The sequence below is a fragment of the Biomphalaria glabrata genome, chromosome 15 (genome assembly GCF_947242115.1).
Source record: "Biomphalaria glabrata chromosome 15, xgBioGlab47.1, whole genome shotgun sequence".
NCBI lineage: Eukaryota > Metazoa > Mollusca > Gastropoda > Planorbidae > Biomphalaria > Biomphalaria glabrata.
The window spans coordinates 1,544,905-1,567,306 of NC_074725.1; the positions used below are offsets into that span (position 1 = coordinate 1,544,905).

Genomic DNA, 22,402 nt, shown 5'->3' on the forward strand with positions numbered 1-22,402 from the left:
CAATAGCTTTAAACTAAACAAGAAGATCTTAGATAATTTTTACAGCGCGACTATACAAAATCTGCTAACATACGGAATAACTTGTTGGCAAGGCAAGGCTCCATCTAAACTATTGTGTCGCCTAGAAAACATTATAAAAAGGGCATCAAAAATCACACGTATAACATTACCATATTTGAATGAACTTTATGAACAGAAAAAGCACAAAAATTTTGGAAGACAACAGCCACCCGCTCCGTCATAACTACGTCAGGTCGTTTCAAAGTGGGTGACTAATGTCAATCAAGACAAGAACAGTGCGGTACAAAAACTCGTTCGTACCTTACTTGGTCAGACTTTATCAACCCCACTCTTTGATCAGGGAACATGAAAAGAACAAAGATGCCTGTGTGTAGTCGCTGAATGAACTCTTTATGTTGTGTCTATTCTATTTATGTGTATGTTTTCTGTCGTGTTGTCTGTATATGATAAAAGAGTCCTTGTAATCACAAAAATTTTCCCCAAGAATCAATAAAGCAGTCTTAATCTTAGTCTTAATCTTAGTAAACCTGACATTAATTGTAATTCTTTAATCTGCATGTCAGTTATTTGCAAAAATAAAAGATTGAACATGATAATTAGTAATCTTTCTTCTTAGGCTATTGGTCTATCTATTGATATTTCATTCAATAGGAATGGTAGTATATTTAAATTGAGATCGGTTAATGTTTAAAAAAAATCTGATATATTATCCTAGAAATACATTATGCTATGACGTATCTTTTTTCTCAAGCATAAGCCTGAACATTTTTTAAAAAACTGTCTTTATTCTCATAGCAATTTATATTACTTGATACGTCAATATTTTTTGTTCAATGTAATTTGAATGAAAGTATCAAAAGTTAATGATTAATTTTCATTACTATTTCTATCATTATAGGTTATAGGTGTGTTTTAACATTTATTTTTTTTTTGTTGGATTTCTTGTTCTTTAAAAACCTCCCACACTCCTTAATATTTAATATTCCAAAGAAACTCCGGCAATTTCAACATTTAAAAAAAAATAGATAAAAATTATTATTATTAAATTGCACCATAAATGTTACCACCTTTTTCATAGGTTACTTTGTACTAAAGATTCCAATTCATAGATTTCTTTGTACTCAACATTATTTAGTACAAAACAAGTTCTTAATCTTAAAAGTAACATATCTCATTCTTAAGTTTTTTATTGTGATTCAAATTCTCAGGCAGCAATCATTGCTCATAAGAAGCAAGCTGCGGCTGAAACACTGAGAGCCATCCGAGATGAATTCAACCATGTGCAGACAGAGGTGGAACAGAAGAGGGAAGTTGTCAACACTGCCGAGGGAGCCGAGGTTCTGAAAGGGGAAGATGTAAGTGGAACAAGAATTTCAAACTGTCATTCGAGGACTTAGGGTTGTCCAAAGAAGCTTTCAAGGGTTTCAAGGAGGTGGAACATTTTAATAGGAAAAAAAATATATCAGCCATTATGTTGTAGACATAGTCAAACTCTAAATAATTCTTTAGCATGGTCGAGAGGCTAATTGTGCTTGAACTTGGCTTGGCTTGGCTACCCAGAAGGGGGCTCGAGGTTTGACACCCGACTCGGGCAGAGTTGTGATTACTGAGCGCCTAAAGGCAGCACGGAAAACCAACTCCTAGATAAACACACCCCCCCCCCCCCCCCCCAACTGGTCCACAACTGAGATTGGACCAAAAGCGCTCTGAACATGCTATAAGCATGAAAATAGGGCTATATAAAAGCTATAAATATATTATTGAAGATACATTTATGAGAAAACAAATATTTTAGTTAATTTTTTTAATTTTACTTGATTAATTCTAGCCCATTTTGGGTAAGTGATAGTGTAATAATAATAATTCAAATAAAGATATTTACCTTGACCTATCCCCTAGTTTGTTGGACGTTGGGGCACCAAGCAAGACTCGTCAACCATCTTTCTCAATAAAGATATAACTCACTCTAATAAACACACACCTTTCTGTCACTGGTCTGTCGCTTGTTCTCCTCCTTTTCACATCCCCTATTTATTAACTTGAACTTCGACAGACCACCTCGTGGTTTCATCGGAATCTTGTCAGCCTACACAACTAAACCATCCACCTACATTTACTCATGAGTACATTAGAAACACGCACACACAATCCATAACACTATGTTATTAGGGACGCATTCAATTTAAGTCTATTCTTCTCTTTCAGACTACTCCCTAGGAGTTGCATGTTTATGTCTTAAATCTTGAAGCAGGGGGATTAGAGATTACTATAAAATGCATCTAAATATGTCATTACTGGGTAGCAACATTTAAAAGTTGATAACATTTCTGATTTGAAACAGTTCAAGCGCTACGTCAACAAGCTTCGAAGTAAGAGTACAATCTATAAGAAGAAACGAGCTGAGCTTGCAGAATTAAGAGCTGAATCTGGAGTGCTGACACGCACTGAAGAAATACTGAAACAACGCTGTGATCTTATAAATAGACAACTGGTAAGTATGACATCTTGTTGTAATTTAAAAAAAAACAACTGGTTGGAGCAACTAATAGCAACCTTTCCCCTTCATCTTAGTCTCTTGGACCATTGGGGCACGACGCAAGATTTCTCCATTCCTCCCAGTCTTTTGCCTTGTTTAGAACCTCTTTCATGTGCACACCCGTCCATTCTTTTATGTTGTCTTCCCATCGCTTTCTCTGTCTGCCTCTTCTTTTTTAGCAATCTTTAAAACAGTCAAATAGGTGTGCACTGCATTTTATTTAAAAAAAAAAAAAAAGATTTAGTGGTCTGTATAGCTAAAAATCTGTCTATGTAAAATGTAAAATTTAATATTTCTGTGATCTTTGTACTAGGCTGTTACTAAGCCATCACATCCACCCTCTTTACACTTTTAATATATCCATCAGAGTTTTTTTGGGGCCTAGGAGTTCTCTGAGATCCTAAATAAAAATCTTTCTTTAGAATTTGAACCCAAGACCCTCTAAATGACAGCCAAGTGCCATACTGCTTTGCTAGCAACTCCTTTTAAATAAATAAAACATTGTATTTATTATGTCTATCCCTATCTATGACAATTTAGCAGGTATGGCTCATGTCCACCAAACAGTCATAGAACTCCCCACTAATGAGCAGCTCTTAAAGAAAATGAGTATTCTTTGAGTGAGATCTTTCATTGTTTTTTATGTCACATTCTTAGACAATAAATACAAACATCTTACAAAGTAAGAAACAGTTGCGGATGAAGTTTCAATAATTTCATCTAAAAGAAGCTTGAAATTTTCATGGAATTATTTTTTATTTAGATTTTAAACTTTTTGAGACCTCTCTAATTTTTGCTAGGGTTTCACCACAGAATTTCTAAACTTGTGTGTCATAAAAGCTCTTGTTTGACCATATTTATTTATCAAGGGATAAATGTCCTTTAAGTTTGTTTGTTTTTTGTATTGACTGGCAGTCAGTGCTTGAGAAGAAGAAAGGCGTCGCTGGCTACAGAGAGACTCAGGAAGAGCTGGAGAAAGTCTCCACCATCAAGAGCGAGTTTGATGAGATGAAAGGTCGAACACTTGATGACATGTCGGAGATGGTCCGACGACTTCATGCCGAGATAGCTGACAGGAGAAACACCCTGGCCCCTATACTGCGTGAGATAAGGCCATTGAGAGAAAAAGTCAGGGTAAGTAACTCAATGGAAGGGAGGTAACACAGTCATTAAAATAAGTTGGGAAAAGAGCAATAAATTTTTACACTTTCGATAGATTCACTTTTTATCAGGAAGGCATTGCAGGGGAGATAAAAAAAAAAAAGCAGACATACTTTTTTTTAAAGTCATTTGCCTCCAGTTCTTAGCGTTTAAAAAATAATTAAAATATAGCACTAACAATTCTGTGAATGGCTAATTCTACCTGATATCTATAGTTCTTATTGCATCCTTACATAAATAACTTCATCTGCTGCTTTTCTTTCATCAGAAATGCAGAAATCTTTTACTTTGAAGAAATAAATAGTTACTTTAAAAAGTAAAAAATGTTCATCCTTTTTATTTATGGGAAATGTGATTTCAAATCACTAACCTATATTCTTTGAAAAACCATGTGAAACATCTCAAGAAAAATGTTTTAAAAAGGCATTTACATTTTAAGTATTGAGTAGGCAAAATTACCTCATGGAGCTAAACCACCCAATTATTTACAGTATTCTAAATATATTTCAGTATGCTGTTACTAACTGCCAGTATAATTTTTTTTTGTTTTTTTTTTTGTTATAACTCTGATCTGCTTAGTCCAATGTCCCAAAGACAAAAGATTATCTCTGGAGACATAAAATATCACAGTTTTTTTTTTAAACTTCAGTTCATCTTCTGTATCATTTTTAGTGCTTATTGTACCCAGCCGCCTTGTGAAAACCTCATTTTACATTTTTAGCAGCTTTTTAAAAGAAAGTTCTTTATTTGTTTTTTAGTTAGCTTATGTTTTTTTATGTAAACATTCTGTCATTGCCTTGTCTGCCCAGGAACTAACTCCTGACTACGATAATAAGAAACAAGTCTACGAGAGGCAGCAGGCTGGCTATGACAGCAACATGAGCAAATTAGAGCAAGAGGTGAAAGGTTACAGGGAGGAATGCCGAGCGGAGGAATCAAGATATCATTATTTGAATTGCATGATGAAGGTAACTCTCAGCACTTTGTTGATGGTTTGATTGATGGTTTGTTGTGATGGTTTTATTGATGGTTTGTTGTGATGGTTTGATGTGATGGTTTGATTGATGGTTTGTTGTGATGTTTTGATTGATGGTTTGTTGTGATGGTTTGATTAATGGTTTGTTGTGATGGTTTGATGTGATGGTTTCAACAATGGTTTGATTGATGGTTTGTTGTGATGGTTTGATTGATGGTTTGTTGTGATGGTTTGATTGATGGTTTGTTGTAATGGTTTGTTGTGATGGTTTGATTGATGGTTTCATGTCAAATTCTTTAATGTCTAAAACATTTTCTTTCTCTTTTCACCTTCACCTTGACCATTTGGGGTACCACACAAGATTTTTTTATTATCTTTCTCCATTCCTCTCTGTCTTTTGCCTTGGATAGAACCTCTTTTAATGGCAGGCCTGTCCATTCTTTTATGTTGTCTTCCCATCGCTTTCTCTGTCGGCATCTTCTTTTTTTTTTTTTCTTGTAATATGGCCATAGAATTTTAGTTTGTTTGTTTTTTACAAATAGTTAGCAGGCCATCATGGGGTCCAATCCAAGTAGTAGCCCTATCTCTAATCTCTTCTTCTTTAGGTTCTTCAAGTCCAGCAAGCCAGAGTAGCCAATGAAATGAAAGCTTATGTGTCGTCTGATGCACAGGAGAAAAAGAAAACTTTCAGGTGCAATATTTTTGTATACCTTTCTTCAAGAATTTTATTTTTTATTTCTAATAGTAAAAATGTAATAATTTACAAAAGCATAGATTTAGTTCAGATGACAAATTTGAGAACTGTTTAATTTGAAAGCAAAAACATGAGCCTCTTTAACAATGGATGAAACCAGTGAATAATGGCAACCAAGTTTTAAATCTAGAGATTTAGACTTTCTTTTCATCAAAATCTCTTTGAGGTGCCATGTTCAAACAATTTTTAGCATTAGTAACATCAAACCACAGTTTGCTTTGATCAAGAATTCTTTTAGCTGGAAATCAATAAATGATCAGTAAATAAATCAAAATATGAAGCTAAGATCCCTCTCCTCAAAACTTCAGCATTTTTTTTCACTCTACATATAGATTAGCATGTTACACTTTTCACACGATTCCTTCTGTAGTGGATATTTGATGTTGTACATGCACAGTGTTCACATCTTTTACCTCATTACATCAGCCTTAGACTTCTTAGCTTAACTGATTAGTAGTGTATTTGAAGGAGAACAGGGCTATGGTCAGAATGTTGTCCCCCACACAGCAGTTCCCACCTCTCCTAAGGAATAGCACACATGTTACAACACAAGACTCTTCAAAATAATAAGACACTCTCAGGTTTTACTCTAGGAATACTTTAATATTATAACAAGTTACGTAAACATGAACATTTCATCTCTCTTCCTGTCAATCTCCTTCCGGCTTCCTGTTTTTAACATCCCTTCCATTTAATAGCTAAATTTGCACCTTTTTTTCCCATTCGCACCATCCTGCTCTACGACCGCAACAAGAGACTTTCATCTCTTTCAATGCCCCAACCTTAAAACTGAAGAGGTGTTTAAAAAACACTAAAAATAGCAGACACAGGTTAGGCTTACTCCAAAATTCAGCATTATAGCCACAACAAAAATGCTCTTTGAGTCAAGCAGTAGTTGTCTTACGGCTGAAGGCAGCTTACAGACAAATGAGTGCTCGACTGTCGTTCAGACTTCTCGATGGTCACAGGCTCATTCCTTGCCTGCTGTCTATCCCTGTTATCCTGCAGGAGGTTTTGACTAGGACGTAAATTATCTTCAACTCAGAAGGAACATCCGAAACATGTCAAACAAACAAATGAGGATTCTGTTTTGTTGCAAGGCTTTAAAGTTTCTGCTTCTCAGTCTCTTGAAATCTGCAAGTTGAAATGTAGTTCTGTCTATCTACAGAGAGATTTACTCCAAGAAAATTCAGGAGCAAGAAAACTTGAGCCGAGGTCTGCGGGAGAAACAGAAGATGGTTAAAGACAACCATGAGCCAAACATGAAGCAGATGAAGCTGTGGAAAGATCTGGAGAGACTTTTGATCTGCAAGAAGCAATGTCTGGAACAGGTAGGGACAGCTTGAAAATAATAGTAACACATTTTCTAACCTCAGGAATGCCCAAACATCTTAGAACAAAAAGTGTTGTTTTTACAAAGCTTATATTATTTTGCACTGTCTGTTTCATATGTTTCATTATTTTCCCATGTCCCATTCTAAGATGAAGTTGAAACTTTGCACAATTATTTATTGTTGAAGACAACACACATATCAATGAAAAATTAACCTCAAATAGTTAATTAAATAGTGGTTTTTAATTATTTTGTTTGATGTTGAAAAGGGGAAATAATTCTTACAGTATTTAGATATGGCTGTTAATGTGGAGTTATTCCCTTTTATAAGCCTTTTTGTTGTTGTTTTTATTATTATATTAGATTTTGCTTGTTTTAAATAATAGACTAAGTAAATATAAGATTTTCAATAGAATTGTTACTCAAAATGGACCTAAAATCTCACTTCTTTCTTACTGAACTTAAGGCATAGACTAATTTCGTTGCATTGGTCAGGAACATCATTGACTTTTTAAATGTAACAAACTTGTAACAATATAGCTGAACTCATAAAGATGCCAGGGATATAATCACAGTAAGCTTATAACATCAGTCATTAACTCTTTCTCTCCTAACTGACGATACCAACGTTGATTCCAACAGAAAGTGGTAAATGATTACGGAGAGAAAGAGTTAAAACATCCTACACAGAGCTTCTATGATGCAAAAGTTTATGTTTGTGTTTATTATGGAACTATTTATCTGCTATTAACTATGCATGTATTAAATCTAGACCAATCATCCATAGAAGGCCTAAACACTGACCTGCAAATTTGCAAACTGTAGACACAGAAGACCAATAGCTCATTGCCACGTTGTGTAGACCTTTGACCTGGCAATGAGCTATTGGTCTCCACTGCCCAAAGGCTGCGACGTTGCAAGTCAGTGTTCAGGCCATCTATGCAGTTTGTTCTTGATTATAAACATCTCTAAATCTCAATTGGGTATCCCACGGCTCTAGGTCCCTTAGAAAACTCTGTTTAATTTAAATTCTTATTAAAGGCACTCATTGAAACAAGTCTTTGCAAGCACTATGCCATTTGGTAAAGCGAAGTCGTTGATAGCTGCATGTTCTTAGTTGTCAATTGTAATTTTTTGTTGTTTTTTGAACCAAGATCTTTTGATCCAATGATCTCTATTTCCAAAGTGCAAAGGTCAGAGTCTGAGAGATAACAATGAAAAAAAAAATCATAAACATCAAATAGAAAAAAATATTTTCATTCATGTTGTGATAAACATCTTGTCCGTTCGCCTATCCCTTAGGCTTTTGAACTGTTGGGGCACCACACTGGATCTGTTGACCATCTTTCTTCATTCATCTCTGTCTTTTGCCTTGGATAGAGTCTCTATCAATGACAGGCCTGTCCAAGTCTTTTTATTTTGTCTTCCCATCGCTATATCTGTCTGCCTCTTCTTTTTTTTCCTGGTACTGGTCTTTGTGGAGTCCTGAGGGTCTTGCATTTTTTGACAGTAGTTAGCAGGTCATCGTGGGTTCCAATCGCTGCACTAATCCTGTCTCTAATCTCTTCGTTTGTGATGCAATCTTCGTATGTAAAACCTAGGATCTTTCTGTAAAATGTCAGTTCCATGGCTAGGATCTTTCTGTAAAATGTCAGTTCCATGGCTAGGATCTTTCTGTAAAATGTCAGTTCCATGGCTAGGATCTTCCTCTCTAGTTCTGCAGTCAGTGTTCAAGATTCACAAGCATAATGTATTCTATCAGTCCTTAGCAGCAAATGATTTCTGATCAAACTAGAATTTTTCTATTTTCATCTAGATCTTAACCAATCTTGAATTGAACATTTTTTATTATAAATTATTTCATGGAGTGACCATTTATTTCCACAGGGTGTTCTAAACAATAATTTTCTTTTGATGTTGTGGAAAGTAGAAAGACATTGAGACATCTCACACACTCTTACTGAACACTTTTCATTCTTAGGGCTCACTGGAATCATTTTATTTTTAATCTATACAAAAAATTGACACTTTAATGAGGTAGAAGATTTAACAAGTAACAAAAATTTTTTTTTTTTAAATCAATTCCTCTTTTAAGAAGCAGATAGAGTTATATAACTCCTCATCTATAAAAAATTTGACAATTTAATGAGGTAGAAGATTTAACAAGTAACACAAATTTATTTTTTTAAAAATCAATTCCTCTTTTAAGAAGCAAATAGAGTTACATAACTCCTCATTCTATTTATTTCTTGTAATATTTCAATATTGCAAGGAGTCTTTCCGTTGAGCTTTGCACAATGAAGTTCTTCTATTACAGTCCAGCTTATTTCTACATAGGACTATGCACAAAATGTTCATTATTTATGAACATCTATTTATTTATTCAACTCTTTACTGATTACAAAACAAAACATTTGAGTCGAGTGCAGTAATAGTAAACGTTATTGTCGATATACATAAACTGTCAAATTAGCTGTTTTCGAAATAGCCGTCCAGGTTCCATCCAGTTTCCAGTTTGAACACATGAAGAGCTTGCAAGCTAATAGCAGGCATTGTTAAAATAGCTCTGTGGCCTGAAATGTCTGTAAAATATATATATATTATAAAACTATCAGCAAACAATTAATCTAAGTACTAAGTTTCCGGGATGTTTTCTTGTTTGTAGTTTATATTCACTTTATCTGATGACTTTCTGTAGAACATATTTTTGACAACTTTGCCTGTGTTCTTATTGAGGGGCTTCTGGTCACCTTGATCCGCCTTCTTTTGAGTTTCTGTATCTTTGATCAGGGGCATCCTGTCACTTGCAACTGCTTTTTTATGTGCCAGAATTTCTGTAGCTATGTATCCTATCAGCCCTAGGCCGTACAAAGTTATCACTAGGTATAGTCTGACGTACAAACAGGCAAACGATGAGATGGCCAAAGATGCAGAAAAACCCAGGCACTTGACCATGTTGTACGCCACGAATGCAGACGAGAGATTGTCCCTGAAGAGCATGGAGACGATGGAGTTAAACTGAGGTTGAGATATGCCCTCGGAGATGCCCGCGACGGCCACTATTAAGATGAGGACAAGTTTGGAGTCAGTGTTGATCATAAGCTGAGTCAGCAAGAGGCCCGTGTCGATGAGGATGAAGGTGATCATTAGGACCACTCGGCCAAGGTAGCGGGCCAGGTAGTTGGCAACGGTGGCAAAAGTCCCGGCAGAGGCTCCGAAGATCATCATGATGAAACCAACCCACTCCACGCCTAAACTACAGCTGACAAACGCCTGTGTGAAACCTGGAACAAGACAAATTAATAGAGTGATTTAGTTATCTGAGATCAAACAAAACAATAACTCACAGTAATAAACGTAATTCAGACAAATGTAAAATAATACAATTTTAAAAAAAGATACAAAACAACAACACAGTTTAATTTGAGTGCACTTTAACGGGAAAAAAAGTTTAAATTGTATAAAATAAATGTGTGGAGCATTGAATTTTTTTTCCTAAAGGTCATTTCTGAACTAACTTATTTCACACTTTTATTGAGTTATTATGTATACAATGTCTTTTCCCTTTTGATTGCACTCAAATAAATTATATTTACATTTTTAAAATTTTTGTTGATGCTGTTTAGTCTGAGCTGAATGAGGAAATTATAAAGTAGGAAATCGTTAGTAGTATACTCCAGTCTCTTTCTTGGTACGAGCTTCAATACACACTTTTCTTGAAACCAAGCGAGAATGGACTGACAGAATGACCTAGAATGGACTGGCAGAATGACTGAGACTAGACTGGCAGAATGACCTAGAATGGACTGGCAGAATGACTGAGACTAGACTGGCAGAATGACCTAGAATGAACTGGCAGAATGACTGAGACTAGACTGGCAGAATGACCTAGAATGAACTGGCAGAATGACTGAGACTAGACTGGCAGAATGACTGAGACTAGACAGGCAGAATGACCTAGAATGGACTGACAGAATGACCTAGAATGGACTGACAGAATGACCTAGAATGGACAGGCACAGTGACACACAAGCGAGGTTCAAAGTGTTTAAAAAGTTTTTGTTGATTGTTTTCTATTAAAAATGTGACTCTAAGCTAAAGAATGTTACCTGTGAAGAGAACCATGACCGTCATTGCCTGGCCCATGATGATAGGAATCATCAGAGCATATCTAGGATCCAGCAAAACCCTGTAGCAGCCAGAGATCTCCCGGCCTACTTTGACACCATGGCTGTCCACTCGAAGCTTGGGCATCAGGCTCAAGGTCAGGAGGAAGCCAAGAAACTCAGAGCTGACGAATATCCCGTACAGAATGTCCAGCGTGGTGTGGCTGGGCCGGGTGAACGCTGTGGTGGTCATGTTGGCCTCTGGGCACATGCTTGCCCCACACACGGAGCTCTTGATGTAGGTCATGTTTCCCGGCTGTGACGACAGCGTGAAGAGGACGAGGGAAGAGATTAAGTTGCCAGACACCTGGGAGAACTCTGCGAACGAGAAGAAGACGCCAAAGAAAATGCTGAGCACTGCGTGCTGACGATCCTTGGGGAGCTTCTTCCTGGCGATGTAAGTGTCGCTCGCTGCGGTCAGGTACAAACTTTGAACTGTACCAATACAGGAAGCTGTCACTCCTGTCACAATGGACATCGGAAGTAGCGTGTAGAATTCTGGGTAGAAGTTGGCAGACATGTAGATGATATTTGTGGCCCAGTGCAAAAGTAGAAGTGTTTTACAGCCAAGTTTTCTGATGGCGCTGCTGGCAAATGGGGCTAGAAACAAAAAATTAAAAAAATGATCTCAAAATACAGACGTAACAATTTACAAAGCTTATATCAACTCACGCATACTCGGATCAAGTTGAAACTGTATTGATAGATGTGGCAGTAGATGTCAAGTTATTCCCATATTACGTCCCTTGCTAAGTTTGTCATTCTCGGATCAAGTTAATTTAATTTTTGCATAATTATTCATAGTCAATGACAATACATAAATCAATCAGAAAATGACCCAATTAATTAATCAATTAGTGGCAATTAATTTAGTTTTATATAGAAAGAAAAGCGTTTATTCCTGCATCTTAAGATATAGGACCCTGATTTTAGCAGTTCTTCCCAATTATATAAGCTTCGCTGTTTTCGTTTTTAAAAGATATTCAATTTTTATTAGGCTTCTATTCATTACTAATAAACATGAAATTAAGTTTCTGATTTGGTTTTAAAAAAAAATTCTTAGATCAAATTGTTTTTTCTCAATCGTAGCCATCCCCTTTAAAATTCTCGTATCTTCTTCTTATCTTATATAATACAGACGTTACTTCAAAAAAGAAGATGATTACGTCCTACGCGTCATGCATTTAGTCATGCATATTAACCAATGACTTAAATTCTGCCAAGTCACTGGTTTTCCTGGCTAGCTCAGGCAACCCATTCCATGCTCTAATAGCACTAGGGAAGAAGGAGCATTTCTAAACTTTGAGGGAGTACACTAGTATGGTCTTTGCTTACCACAAAGAAGGACAGTGGCGTAAATGCAGGCCAGAGTGATGACCCCAAGGCTCCCCTGGCTGTTGATGCTGCTCTGTATATTTTGGTTCCCGTTGAAAGGCGTGCTGACCAGTAGATTGGCCAAGGACAGCACAAGAAGGGTCTGGAAAGGTGGCACAGCATTCGTCTGAGTCTCTGTGTACAACACTGTATATAGGATGAGAAGACGTTAGTCTGACCTAGACAGTTTTAATAGTTCATTTGATGTCTAAATAGCACTTTCTGACTACACAGTTCTTTGATTTAATTTGTTGTCTAAATAGCACTTTCTACCTAGACAGTTCTAAGAGTTAATTGGTTGTCTAAATAGCACTTTATGACTACACAGTTCTAAGAGTTACGCAGGTTAAGTTGGCTTTTGCTTCGGTGGTAGAGGAGCTGGCCGTTTTTCGGATTGTGCGTTTTTCTTCCTGAGCTGAGACCCATGTACTTTCACTGTCCATAGCTTTCTTGGTTACTGTCTCTCTCCATCTGTTGCGGTCTAGAGCTATGTCTTCCAAGTTGTCAGTTTTGATGTTCACTGATTTGAGGTGACGTTTTATTACATCTATGTAACGGAGGTGGGGGCGACCAATTTTTTTTTGTGTGCCAGTCGCGAGTTGACCATAGAGGATGACTTTCAGGATGCGATATATATATATATATATATATATATAAAGAAAAGAAATGATTTAAAAAAATACAACAAAAGAATCATCTAAAACTACATGTGTAAAAACTTTTCCAGCTTACTGATGCGAGTTTTGACCACACTATACTGCATTAAGCTCCAAAACAATTTTTTTTTTTTAAAGTTTCCCTCAAGAGTTGAAAGTATATTTAATAAAGCGTAAACTCTCTTCAAAATGTGTGACACTTATGTTCATGTAAGTAATAAGGCGTTAGCAACTAGTATCCATACCAAGAACTATATTTTTGTGAGGAGTTATTTGCGCTGTGCCTGTTCATTTGATTTCTTGTTCGATTCGTTTAAAGGACGTGACACTCGCTGTGTGTCACGTGCAAGTAAGTAAAGTTCCCCTTTCAGACCTTGCGGTCTATGGGGAAGATGATGTTAAGTTGATCTGTTTCTGGGGCCCACTGTTAACGAGGGCGTCATGTGGCCAGCACAACTAAGACTAAGACCGCATTATTGATCATTATTGAAATTAGTTGTGATTACAAGGACTCTTTTCTCATGTAAAGGCAACACAACAGAGACATAGACATAAATAGAACAAACACAGCATAAAGAGTATATAAAGACGCCTTGATCCTTTTCATGTTTCCTAATCAACGAGTGGCGTGGATATAGTCTGACCAACAGCCTTTACTTTTTCCACAACTAATCTCAGGTACCCAATAGAGCTGGATGGACTCTGAGCGCCCTAAAGGTCATGTTAATATGTAATCATGTAAAGGTCATGTAATTATGTAATCATGTAAATGTCATGTAATTATGTAATCATGTAAAGGTCATGTAATCATGTAAAGGTCATGTAATTATGTAATCACGTAAAGGGCGTGTAATTATGTAAAGGTCATGTAATCATGTAAAGGTCATGTAATCATGTAAAGGTCATGTAATCATGTAAAGGTCATGTAATTATGTAATCATGTAAAGGTCATGTAATTATGTAATCACGTAAAGGGCGTGTAATTAAAAATCCCAGTTTGTAACGTGTAGATATAACTAAAAGATGGTGTTATGAAAGAGCCAACCCGTTGGTCCAGGTTCGAACCTACTCTTAATAACAAACCTGTTGGTTTCTCTGTCGAGCTGCTGTCTGTTGGCGTGGCTTCCACAAACTTGATGCTGTCGTTGATGCTGCCGTACGTCACAGCTTTCTCCAGCGGGTCGGTGGGTCTCGTCTGGGGGAGGAGCGATGATGTCTGCGGGCCAAAGTCACTTGAGGTCTCGTCTGTCCCGAGACTTTTGTCCAAAGGCTCAGCCTGCATTGTACCTGGGAGTGTTATGTCTCCGTGCAGCCAGCAGGTGTCGGCGGCTACAGGTGTTCATCTATAATTACAGACAATGAATTGATGAAATGTTTTATACAGTCTTCAAAGGCGAAATGGTTGTTGTATAGATACAGCGAATTGATTGGTTGTTGTATATGAGGAATTCAGCTGCATTTGTTTATTTTTTAGCTGCTTCAACTAAACAGTGCAGAATGATAAACTAAATGTTTCTACAATCAAAGTCACTGGCATTTCACACAACTATCCAAATCTATCCTGGGACAATTTTTGTTTGTAGACCAAGATGTTTTTTTTTAATTATTTTTTTTATCTCTTCAGAACTGGAAATTGTTCCAGAAAAAAAACTGAAATCTAAGCTTGTTACCTTGATTTCTATAAGTTTTTATCAGGAGTAGAAACCAATCATTGATTTATTCATGTTGCCTCGTTCCTACGTACGCTCATATAAATAAGCTGAAGTTATACATGTATAAATTAATCTAAAACTACACGGATTTTTTTTTTTTTTTGTCAGAATAAGGAATGTTCTTCATTATCGCGATTGATTTATTTTTGTTATTGCCCTTTGTCTTGATGATTGTATTGTTTATAACCAAGAAACGAAAAATTTTGGTCTGCGAAAGGCTGCTGTAAAACTGAGAGCGACACCACATCGTCTGTCGAGCGCTACCACACCATGTCAGACGTTACTACACCATCTATCAGGCGCTACCACAGCATCTGTCGAGCGCTATCACATCATGTCAGACGTTACTACATCATCTGTCTGACTATACCACATCATCTGTCTGACTGTACCACATCATCTGTCTGACTATACCACATCATCTGTCTGACTATACCACATCATCTGTCTGACTGTACCACATCATCTGTCTGACTGTACCACATCATCTGTCTGACTATACCACATCATCTGTCTGACTGTACCACATCATCTGTCTGACTATACCACATCATCTGTCTGACTGTACTACATCATCTGTCTGACTGTACCACATCATCTGTCTGACTGTACCACATCATCTGTCTGACTGTACCACATCATCTGTCTGACTGTACCACATCATCTGTCTGACTATACCACATCATCTGTCTGACTGTACCACATCATCTGTCTGACTATACCACATCATCTGTCTGACTGTACTACATCATCTGTCTGACTGTACCACATCATCTGTCTGACTGTACCACATCATCTGTCTGACTGTACCACATCATCTGTCTGACTGTACCACATCATCTGTCTGACTATACCACATCATCTGTCTGACTGTACCACATCATCTGTCTGACTGTACCACATCATCTGTCTGACTGTACCACATCATCTGTCTGACTGTACCACATCATCTGTCTGACTGTACCACATCATCTGTCTGACTGTACCACATCATCTGTCTGACTATACCACATCATCTGTCTGACTGTACCACATCATCTGTCTGACTATACCACATCATCTGTCTGACTATACCACATCATCTGTCTGACTGTACTACATCATCTGTCTGACTGTACCACATCATCTGTCTGACTGTACCACATCATCTGTCTGACTGTACCACATCATCTGTCTGACTGTACCACATCATCTGTCTGACTGTACCACATCATCTGTCTGACTGTACTACATCATCTGTCTGACTGTACCACATCATCTGTCTGACTGTACCACATCATCTGTCTGACTGTACCACATCATCTGTCTGACTGTACCACATCATCTGTCTGACTGTACCACATCATCTGTCTGACTGTACCACATCATCTGTCTGACTATACCACATCATCTGTCTGACTATACCACATCATCTGTCTGACTATACCACATCATCTGTCTGACTGTACTACATCATCTGTCTGACTGTACCACATCATCTGTCTGACTGTACCACATCATCTGTCTGACTGTACCACATCATCTGTCTGACTATACCACATCATCTGTCTGACTGTACCACATAATTTGTTAAACGCTACCACATCATCTGTGAAACGCTACCACATCATCTGTTAAACGCTACCACATCATCTGTGAAACACTACCACATCATCTGTTAAACGCTACCACATCATCTGGCAGGCTCGGTAGACTCCACTACATTATCTGCCAGTTTCTACTGTCTATTCTAGTACTACTCTATGAATCTGTTTATGTTGTAATTAATTGATAATATCTAGAGCCTGTATCAAGCACAATGTTTCATAACAAGCTCTATGTCCATTATAGACACCACATCCTCCTGAAGATTTGTGTTTAGAAACAATATTGTATACGTCACACACATATATATATCTAGTGACCCTGAGTAAGACATGGCTCACTGTCGACAGTTGAGGGGGGGGGGCACCAAACAATAGAAGAACATGATAGAATGGAACGATCTCGCTCTCTCTCTCTCTCTCTCTCTCTCTCTCTCTCTCTCTCTAGATATTCTGCTAAGAACAGGTGCTAACCGAGAAGAGTTAGGTTGATTGGGTTATAGGAACCTTCTCGAAAAACGCTTGCGACGCAATTCAAGAGATAAAAAATACATTGAGGAAAAAGGGGGGGGGGAACATGAACATGATGTTGGTAATTCTACTAGCAAACTTACCCAGCTCTCCTGTGAAATGTGGTCACTTGTTTTTTTAAATATTATTTTTACTGCAATACACACTTAATGATAGATCTAAATCTCTGAAATCAACACCTGTATCCCCCACACGTTTCAAAACAAAAACGATTTCATCAAGGCTTTAGTTTTTGTTGGACATTTCAAACGCTAGAAAATGAATACAGCGCCTTGTTTTGGTATTTAGAGAAACCTAAAAAAAAAAAAAGTTGAATCAAATTTTTCTTCCGTCTAAATGTGAAACGTTAGGCAGAACACACTACAACACACACACACTCACTCAATCACACACACACACGTCTTAATAACCAGTATTTCACCAATGTTATCTAATCTCTTTTGTAGTAGTATTTAAAAAAAAAAGAAAGGCTTAGTTAGTTTGATTGGTTAAAGTACAGAGACACACACACACACTTTGACGCATTGTAGTGAATTCTAGATGAGTCCCTTTCACCCGCTTCGGTTTCGGAGGCGTCTTCTATCACGTGTGTGGAACACCTCCCACCCCACCCCACCCCACCCTATACAGTTGTACTTTACAGCTCTAACCTGTCTTGAAGGAACTGTGAATGAGTCTTGGTTCAAATGACGTTTTTTTTTTTAAATGTCTTAAGCTGAACATGACACCCTGCTCGTTAACCGTTGGCCAAAGAAACAGATGACCTTAACACCATCTGCCCCACAGGTCTGAAAGGGGAACTTTACTTTTACTTACAGAGAACCCAAGATAAATGTTAAGTTTTGATATTCCTAATACCGAGGTATCTTATTTCTTGTACATTTACAAATGTGAAGCCAAATGCTGAAACATTGACTGATGCATGCATACTATATATATATATATATATATATATATATATATATATATATATATATATATATATATATATATATATATATATATATATAAGGCTAGTCTTCGAGTCCGAAGATTAGTGAGAAATGCAGTATTTCCCGTGGCTGTGCAGTCCCAGCTGTAACTTACATATTTTGTCAAAGCCAGGACAAGCATGTCCATTGTCCGCAGGCGGTCGATTTAGATTTTCTTTTCGCCGTCTGCGTTTGTTCTCAGCAACAGATTTTCTTTTGGTCTCAAATGTGTATCCCGCGGTCTTTGTGAGTGACCTCCAGCTGTCTCGTTCTGAGGCCGCATGCAACCAGGTACTCTCTTCTATGTCAGCTATGTCTAGCGAATCGAATTGTGTACGTTCCGGCGGGACTTAGTCTGTTCACGTGTACGTTGACCTCTGGTGAAGCGCGTGCTGGCGAAACACTCTTAATTTCGACTAATTGTCCAACTAATCGTTTAATTTTTTTTATATTGATTCATTGTCATGGACAATGATTGTGCAAAATGTCAATATGATCTTTGACAAATAACGTGTACCAGAGTAAGTTGATAAAAACTTTGTAAAGATCATATGGTACTTGTATTGAGTAGAACTGGTGTGCAGGACACAGACCTAGGGCTTAACTTCCGGTTTAGTGATCGCACTTCCCATGATCTTTTACAAAGGAGTTACGTTCAGCTTGCCTCCATTTCATCGTCTGCCACCCTTAGCTACTATATTGAAGTTAGACGATCAATGTTAAATCTATACTGTATACCCTTTTCATAAGTATTTGTGTCTTCTGCTTCTATTTATCTCTCGAGTAAGTCCCGGTAAAATATTACAGGAGAACGCCTTCTCCGCAAGTCACACTCCGATCATCTGATAAGATCAGGAGATCACGGAGCGATAACTGCGTCCATTGATGTATAGGCTGTCAACCCCTTGTTGTCTCAGAGCCACGTGATTTGGAGCCCTGATGTGTAACAGTACACGTCAACTAACAAGCGTGTATCTCTTCTTCTTGAGCTCATTCGAAATAGTCAAGTTAGGGGCACCAAAAGACTTTTTCTTTCACCCTAGAATTATAGACACACGAATATACTTGATACTAGATCTAGCTACAGTCTGCTACAGTGGCTTCTCACTAAATCTAGCTACAGTCTGCTACAAAGACTAGATCTAGCTACAGTCTGCTACAAAGACTAGATCTAGCTACAGTCTGCTACAGGGACTTGTCACTAGATCTAGCTACAGTCTGCTACAGTGACTTGTCACTAGATCTAGCTACAGTCTGCTACAGTGACTTGTCACTAGATCTAGCTACAGTCTGCTACAGGGACTTGTCACTAGATCTAGCTACAGTCTGTTACAGTGACTTGTCACTAGATCTAGCTACAGTCTGCTACAGTGACTTGTCACTAGATCTAGCTACTGTCTGCTACTGTGACTTGTCACTAGATCTAGCTACAGTCTGTTACAGGGACTTGTCACTAGATCTAGCTACAGTCTGTTACAGTGACTTTTCACTAGATCTAGCTACAGTCTGCTACAAAGACTAGATCTAGCTACAGTCTGCTACAGGGACTTGTCACTAGGTCTAGCTACAGTCTGTTACAGTGACTTGTCACTAGATCTAGCTACAGTCTGTTACAGTGACTTGTCACTAGATCTAGCTACAGTCTGCTACAGTGACTTGTCACTAGATGTAGCTACAGTCTGCTACAGTGACTTGTCACTAGATGTAGCTACAGTCTGCTACTGCGACTTGTCACTAGATCTAGCTACAGTCTGTTACAGTGACTTGTCACTAGATCTAGCTACAGTCTGCTACAGTGACTTGTCACTAGATGTAGCTACAGTCTGCTACAGTGACTTGTCACTAGATGTAGCTACAGTCTGCTACAGTGACTTGTCACTAGATGTAGCTACAGTCTGCTACTGCGACTTGTCACTAGATGTAGCTACAGTCTGCTACAGTGACTTGTCACTAGATGTAGCTACAGTCTGCTACAGTGACTTGTCACTAGATGTAGCTACAGTCTGCTACAGTGACTTGTCACTAGATGTAGCTACAGTCTGCTACTGCGACTTGTCACTAGATGTAGCTACAGTCTGTTACAGGGACTTGTCACTAGATCTAGCTACAGTCTGTTACAGTGACTTTTCACTAGATCTAGCTACAGTCTGCTACAAAGACTAGATCTAGCTACAGTCTGCTACAGGGACTTGTCACTAGGTCTAGCTACAGTCTGTTACAGTGACTTGTCACTAGATCTAGCTACAGTCTGTTACAGTGACTTGTCACTAGATCTAGCTACAGTCTGCTACAGTGACTTGTCACTAGATCTAGCTACAGTCTGCTACAGGGACTTGTCACTAGATCTAGCTACAGTCTGTTACAGTGACTTGTCACTAGATCTAGCTACAGTCTGCTACAGTGACTTGTCACTAGATCTAGCTACTGTCTGCTACTGTGACTTGTCACTAGATCTAGCTACAGTCTGTTACAGGGACTTGTCACTAGATCTAGCTACAGTCTGTTACAGTGACTTTTCACTAGATCTAGCTACAGTCTGCTACAAAGACTAGATCTAGCTACAGTCTGCTACAGGGACTTGTCACTAGGTCTAGCTACAGTCTGTTACAGTGACTTGTCACTAGATCTAGCTACAGTCTGTTACAGTGACTTGTCACTAGATCTAGCTACAGTCTGCTACAGTGACTTGTCACTAGATGTAGCTACAGTCTGCTACAGTGACTTGTCACTAGATGTAGCTACAGTCTGCTACTGCGACTTGTCACTAGATGTAGCTACAGTATGCTACAGTGACTTGTCACTAGATGTAGCTACAGTCTGCTACAGTGACTTGTCACTAGATGTAGCTACAGTCTGCTACTGCGACTTGTCACTAGATGTAGCTACAGTCTGCTACAGTGACTTGTCACTAGATGTAGCTACAGTCTGCTACTGCGACTTGTCACTAGATGTAGCTACAGTCTGCTACAGTGACTTGTCACTAGATGTAGCTACAGTCTGCTACTGCGACTTGTCACTAGATGTAGCTACAGTCTGCTACAGTGACTTTTCACTAGATCTAGCTACAGTCTGCTACAAAGACTAGATCTAGCTACAGTCTGCTACAGGGACTTGTCACTAGATCTAGCTACAGTCTGTTACAGTGACTTGTCACTAGATCTAGCTACAGTCTGTTACAGTGACTTGTCACTAGATCTAGCTACAGTCTGCTACAGTGACTTGTCACTAGATGTAGCTACAGTCTGCTACAGTGACTTGTCACTAGATGTAGCTACAGTCTGCTACAGTGACTTGTCACTAGATGTAGCTACAGTCTGCTACTGCGACTTGTCACTAGATGTAGCTACAGTCTGCTACTGCGACTTGTCACTAGATGTAGCTACAGTCTGCTACAGTGACTTGTCACTAGATGTAGCTACAGTCTGCTACAGTGACTTGTCACTAGATCTAGCTACAGTCTGCTAACGGTACTTGTCACTAGATCAAGTTCCGGGACTAGGCTCTAGAATTAGATGTTGTTTTTTTATTTTTAAAATAAAAGATCGATGTGAGAGATTGATTCGAGGCTTAAGAAAAAAAAAACGATTACGGCTTTGTCTCATCGATCAGCCTCTTGAAAAAACAACAACAACCTGTGTGGTGAGGTCACGTGATACGCCACATTAAGGTTATCTTCACAACGTTTCTCAGCGCGTGTTATAACAATGGCATGACGTCACATGTCTTGCTATACACGGGCACACTGTGTGTGTGCGCGTGTGAGAACGTCTGAACTCTAGTTTGTTATTTAACAACGGGCGTAAGATTGATAGATAACCTAGAAGTAGGTCATGTATTCTTACATCATCGTGGGATGTCCAACTACGGCCCCCTGGCCTTTGATACGGCGCGATCCGGCCCTTCTTGGAAACGTCTTCCCACAATGCATGCTGAAGCCTCAGGGGCACAATGTCACGTGACACGACGACTTTAGCGGGAATGCGGACCGCGACAAACCTTCACCCATGACGATATAGGTTGGTCAGCACTACAGTAGATTAAACATGAAATCTAGAATGATTTTCAGAAAGTCAACTCGTATCTTATAATTTACAGATGGCTGCCTGGTCGTGCGGTTTGCGCGCTGGACTGTCGTTCGGATTTATCGACGGTCGAGGGTTCAAACCCTGCCCGCTCCCATCCCCCGTCGTCCTGCGGGAGGTTTGGACTAGGAAGTAAACTATCTTCAACTCTGAAGGAACATCCGAAACATGTCAAACAAACAAAACAAACAAACAGACGTTACTTCTAAAGAGAAGATAATTACGTCCAATCTAGTCATGCAAGTTAATCAATGACTTAAACTCTACTAAGTCGTTGGTTTTCTAGTCTGATTCAGGCAACCCATTCCATGCTCTAAAAATCTAATAGCACTAGTGAAGAAGGAGCACTACCTGGAAAGTTTCTGGTTTGAAATCTATGCTTGTGTGGTTCAGTAGAAGTGTTAAGATACAAGTTGATTCTAATCCCTAACTGAAATTAATAGAAGTTCATTGTATTGGTCATAACAAATGGAAATTCAGTTTGACGACATTCGTCCACCTCGGCATTACTAATAGCAACAACAACATAGACGCAAACACAGACAA

The 22,402-nt window shown here is 38.4% G+C and overlaps 2 protein-coding genes across 2 annotated transcripts in view; one reads left to right on the forward strand and one right to left on the reverse strand.

Moving 5' to 3' along the window:
• The window catches only part of LOC106050161 (intraflagellar transport protein 81 homolog), a 32,961-nt gene that overhangs the window by 9,383 nt on the left and 1,176 nt on the right, over nt 1-22,402 (forward strand). The window contains exons 10-15 of the mRNA XM_056012766.1: nt 1,230-1,376; nt 2,363-2,512; nt 3,473-3,691; nt 4,528-4,686; nt 5,300-5,385; nt 6,617-6,779. Coding sequence (XP_055868741.1) covers nt 1,230-1,376; nt 2,363-2,512; nt 3,473-3,691; nt 4,528-4,686; nt 5,300-5,385; nt 6,617-6,779 — 924 coding nt within the window. The remainder of the gene's footprint in view (nt 1-1,229; nt 1,377-2,362; nt 2,513-3,472; nt 3,692-4,527; nt 4,687-5,299; nt 5,386-6,616; nt 6,780-22,402) is intronic.
• LOC106075414 (protein unc-93 homolog A-like) lies at nt 8,871-17,282 on the reverse strand. The gene is made up of 5 exons (XM_056012767.1): nt 16,887-17,282; nt 14,061-14,320; nt 12,283-12,468; nt 10,891-11,547; nt 8,871-10,065 (listed from the first exon to the last, which is right to left on the reverse strand). Exons 2-5 carry the CDS (start codon nt 14,257-14,259, stop codon nt 9,416-9,418), a joined length of 1,692 nt encoding a protein of 563 aa, XP_055868742.1. The 5' UTR covers nt 14,260-14,320; nt 16,887-17,282; the 3' UTR covers nt 8,871-9,415.

Coding starts and splice junctions, on each gene's coding strand:
- LOC106075414 (XM_056012767.1), bottom strand. CDS start 14,259: ATGCAGGCTGAGCCTTTGGACAAAAGTCTCGGGACAGACGAGACCTCA. Junction 12,469..14,060: donor CTCGACAGAGAAACCAACAG/GTTTGTTATTAA, acceptor TCCTATATACAG/TGTTGTACACAGAGACTCAG. Junction 10,066..10,890: donor GGTCATGGTTCTCTTCACAG/GTAACATTCTTT, acceptor GTCTTGTTCCAG/GTTTCACACAGGCGTTTGTC.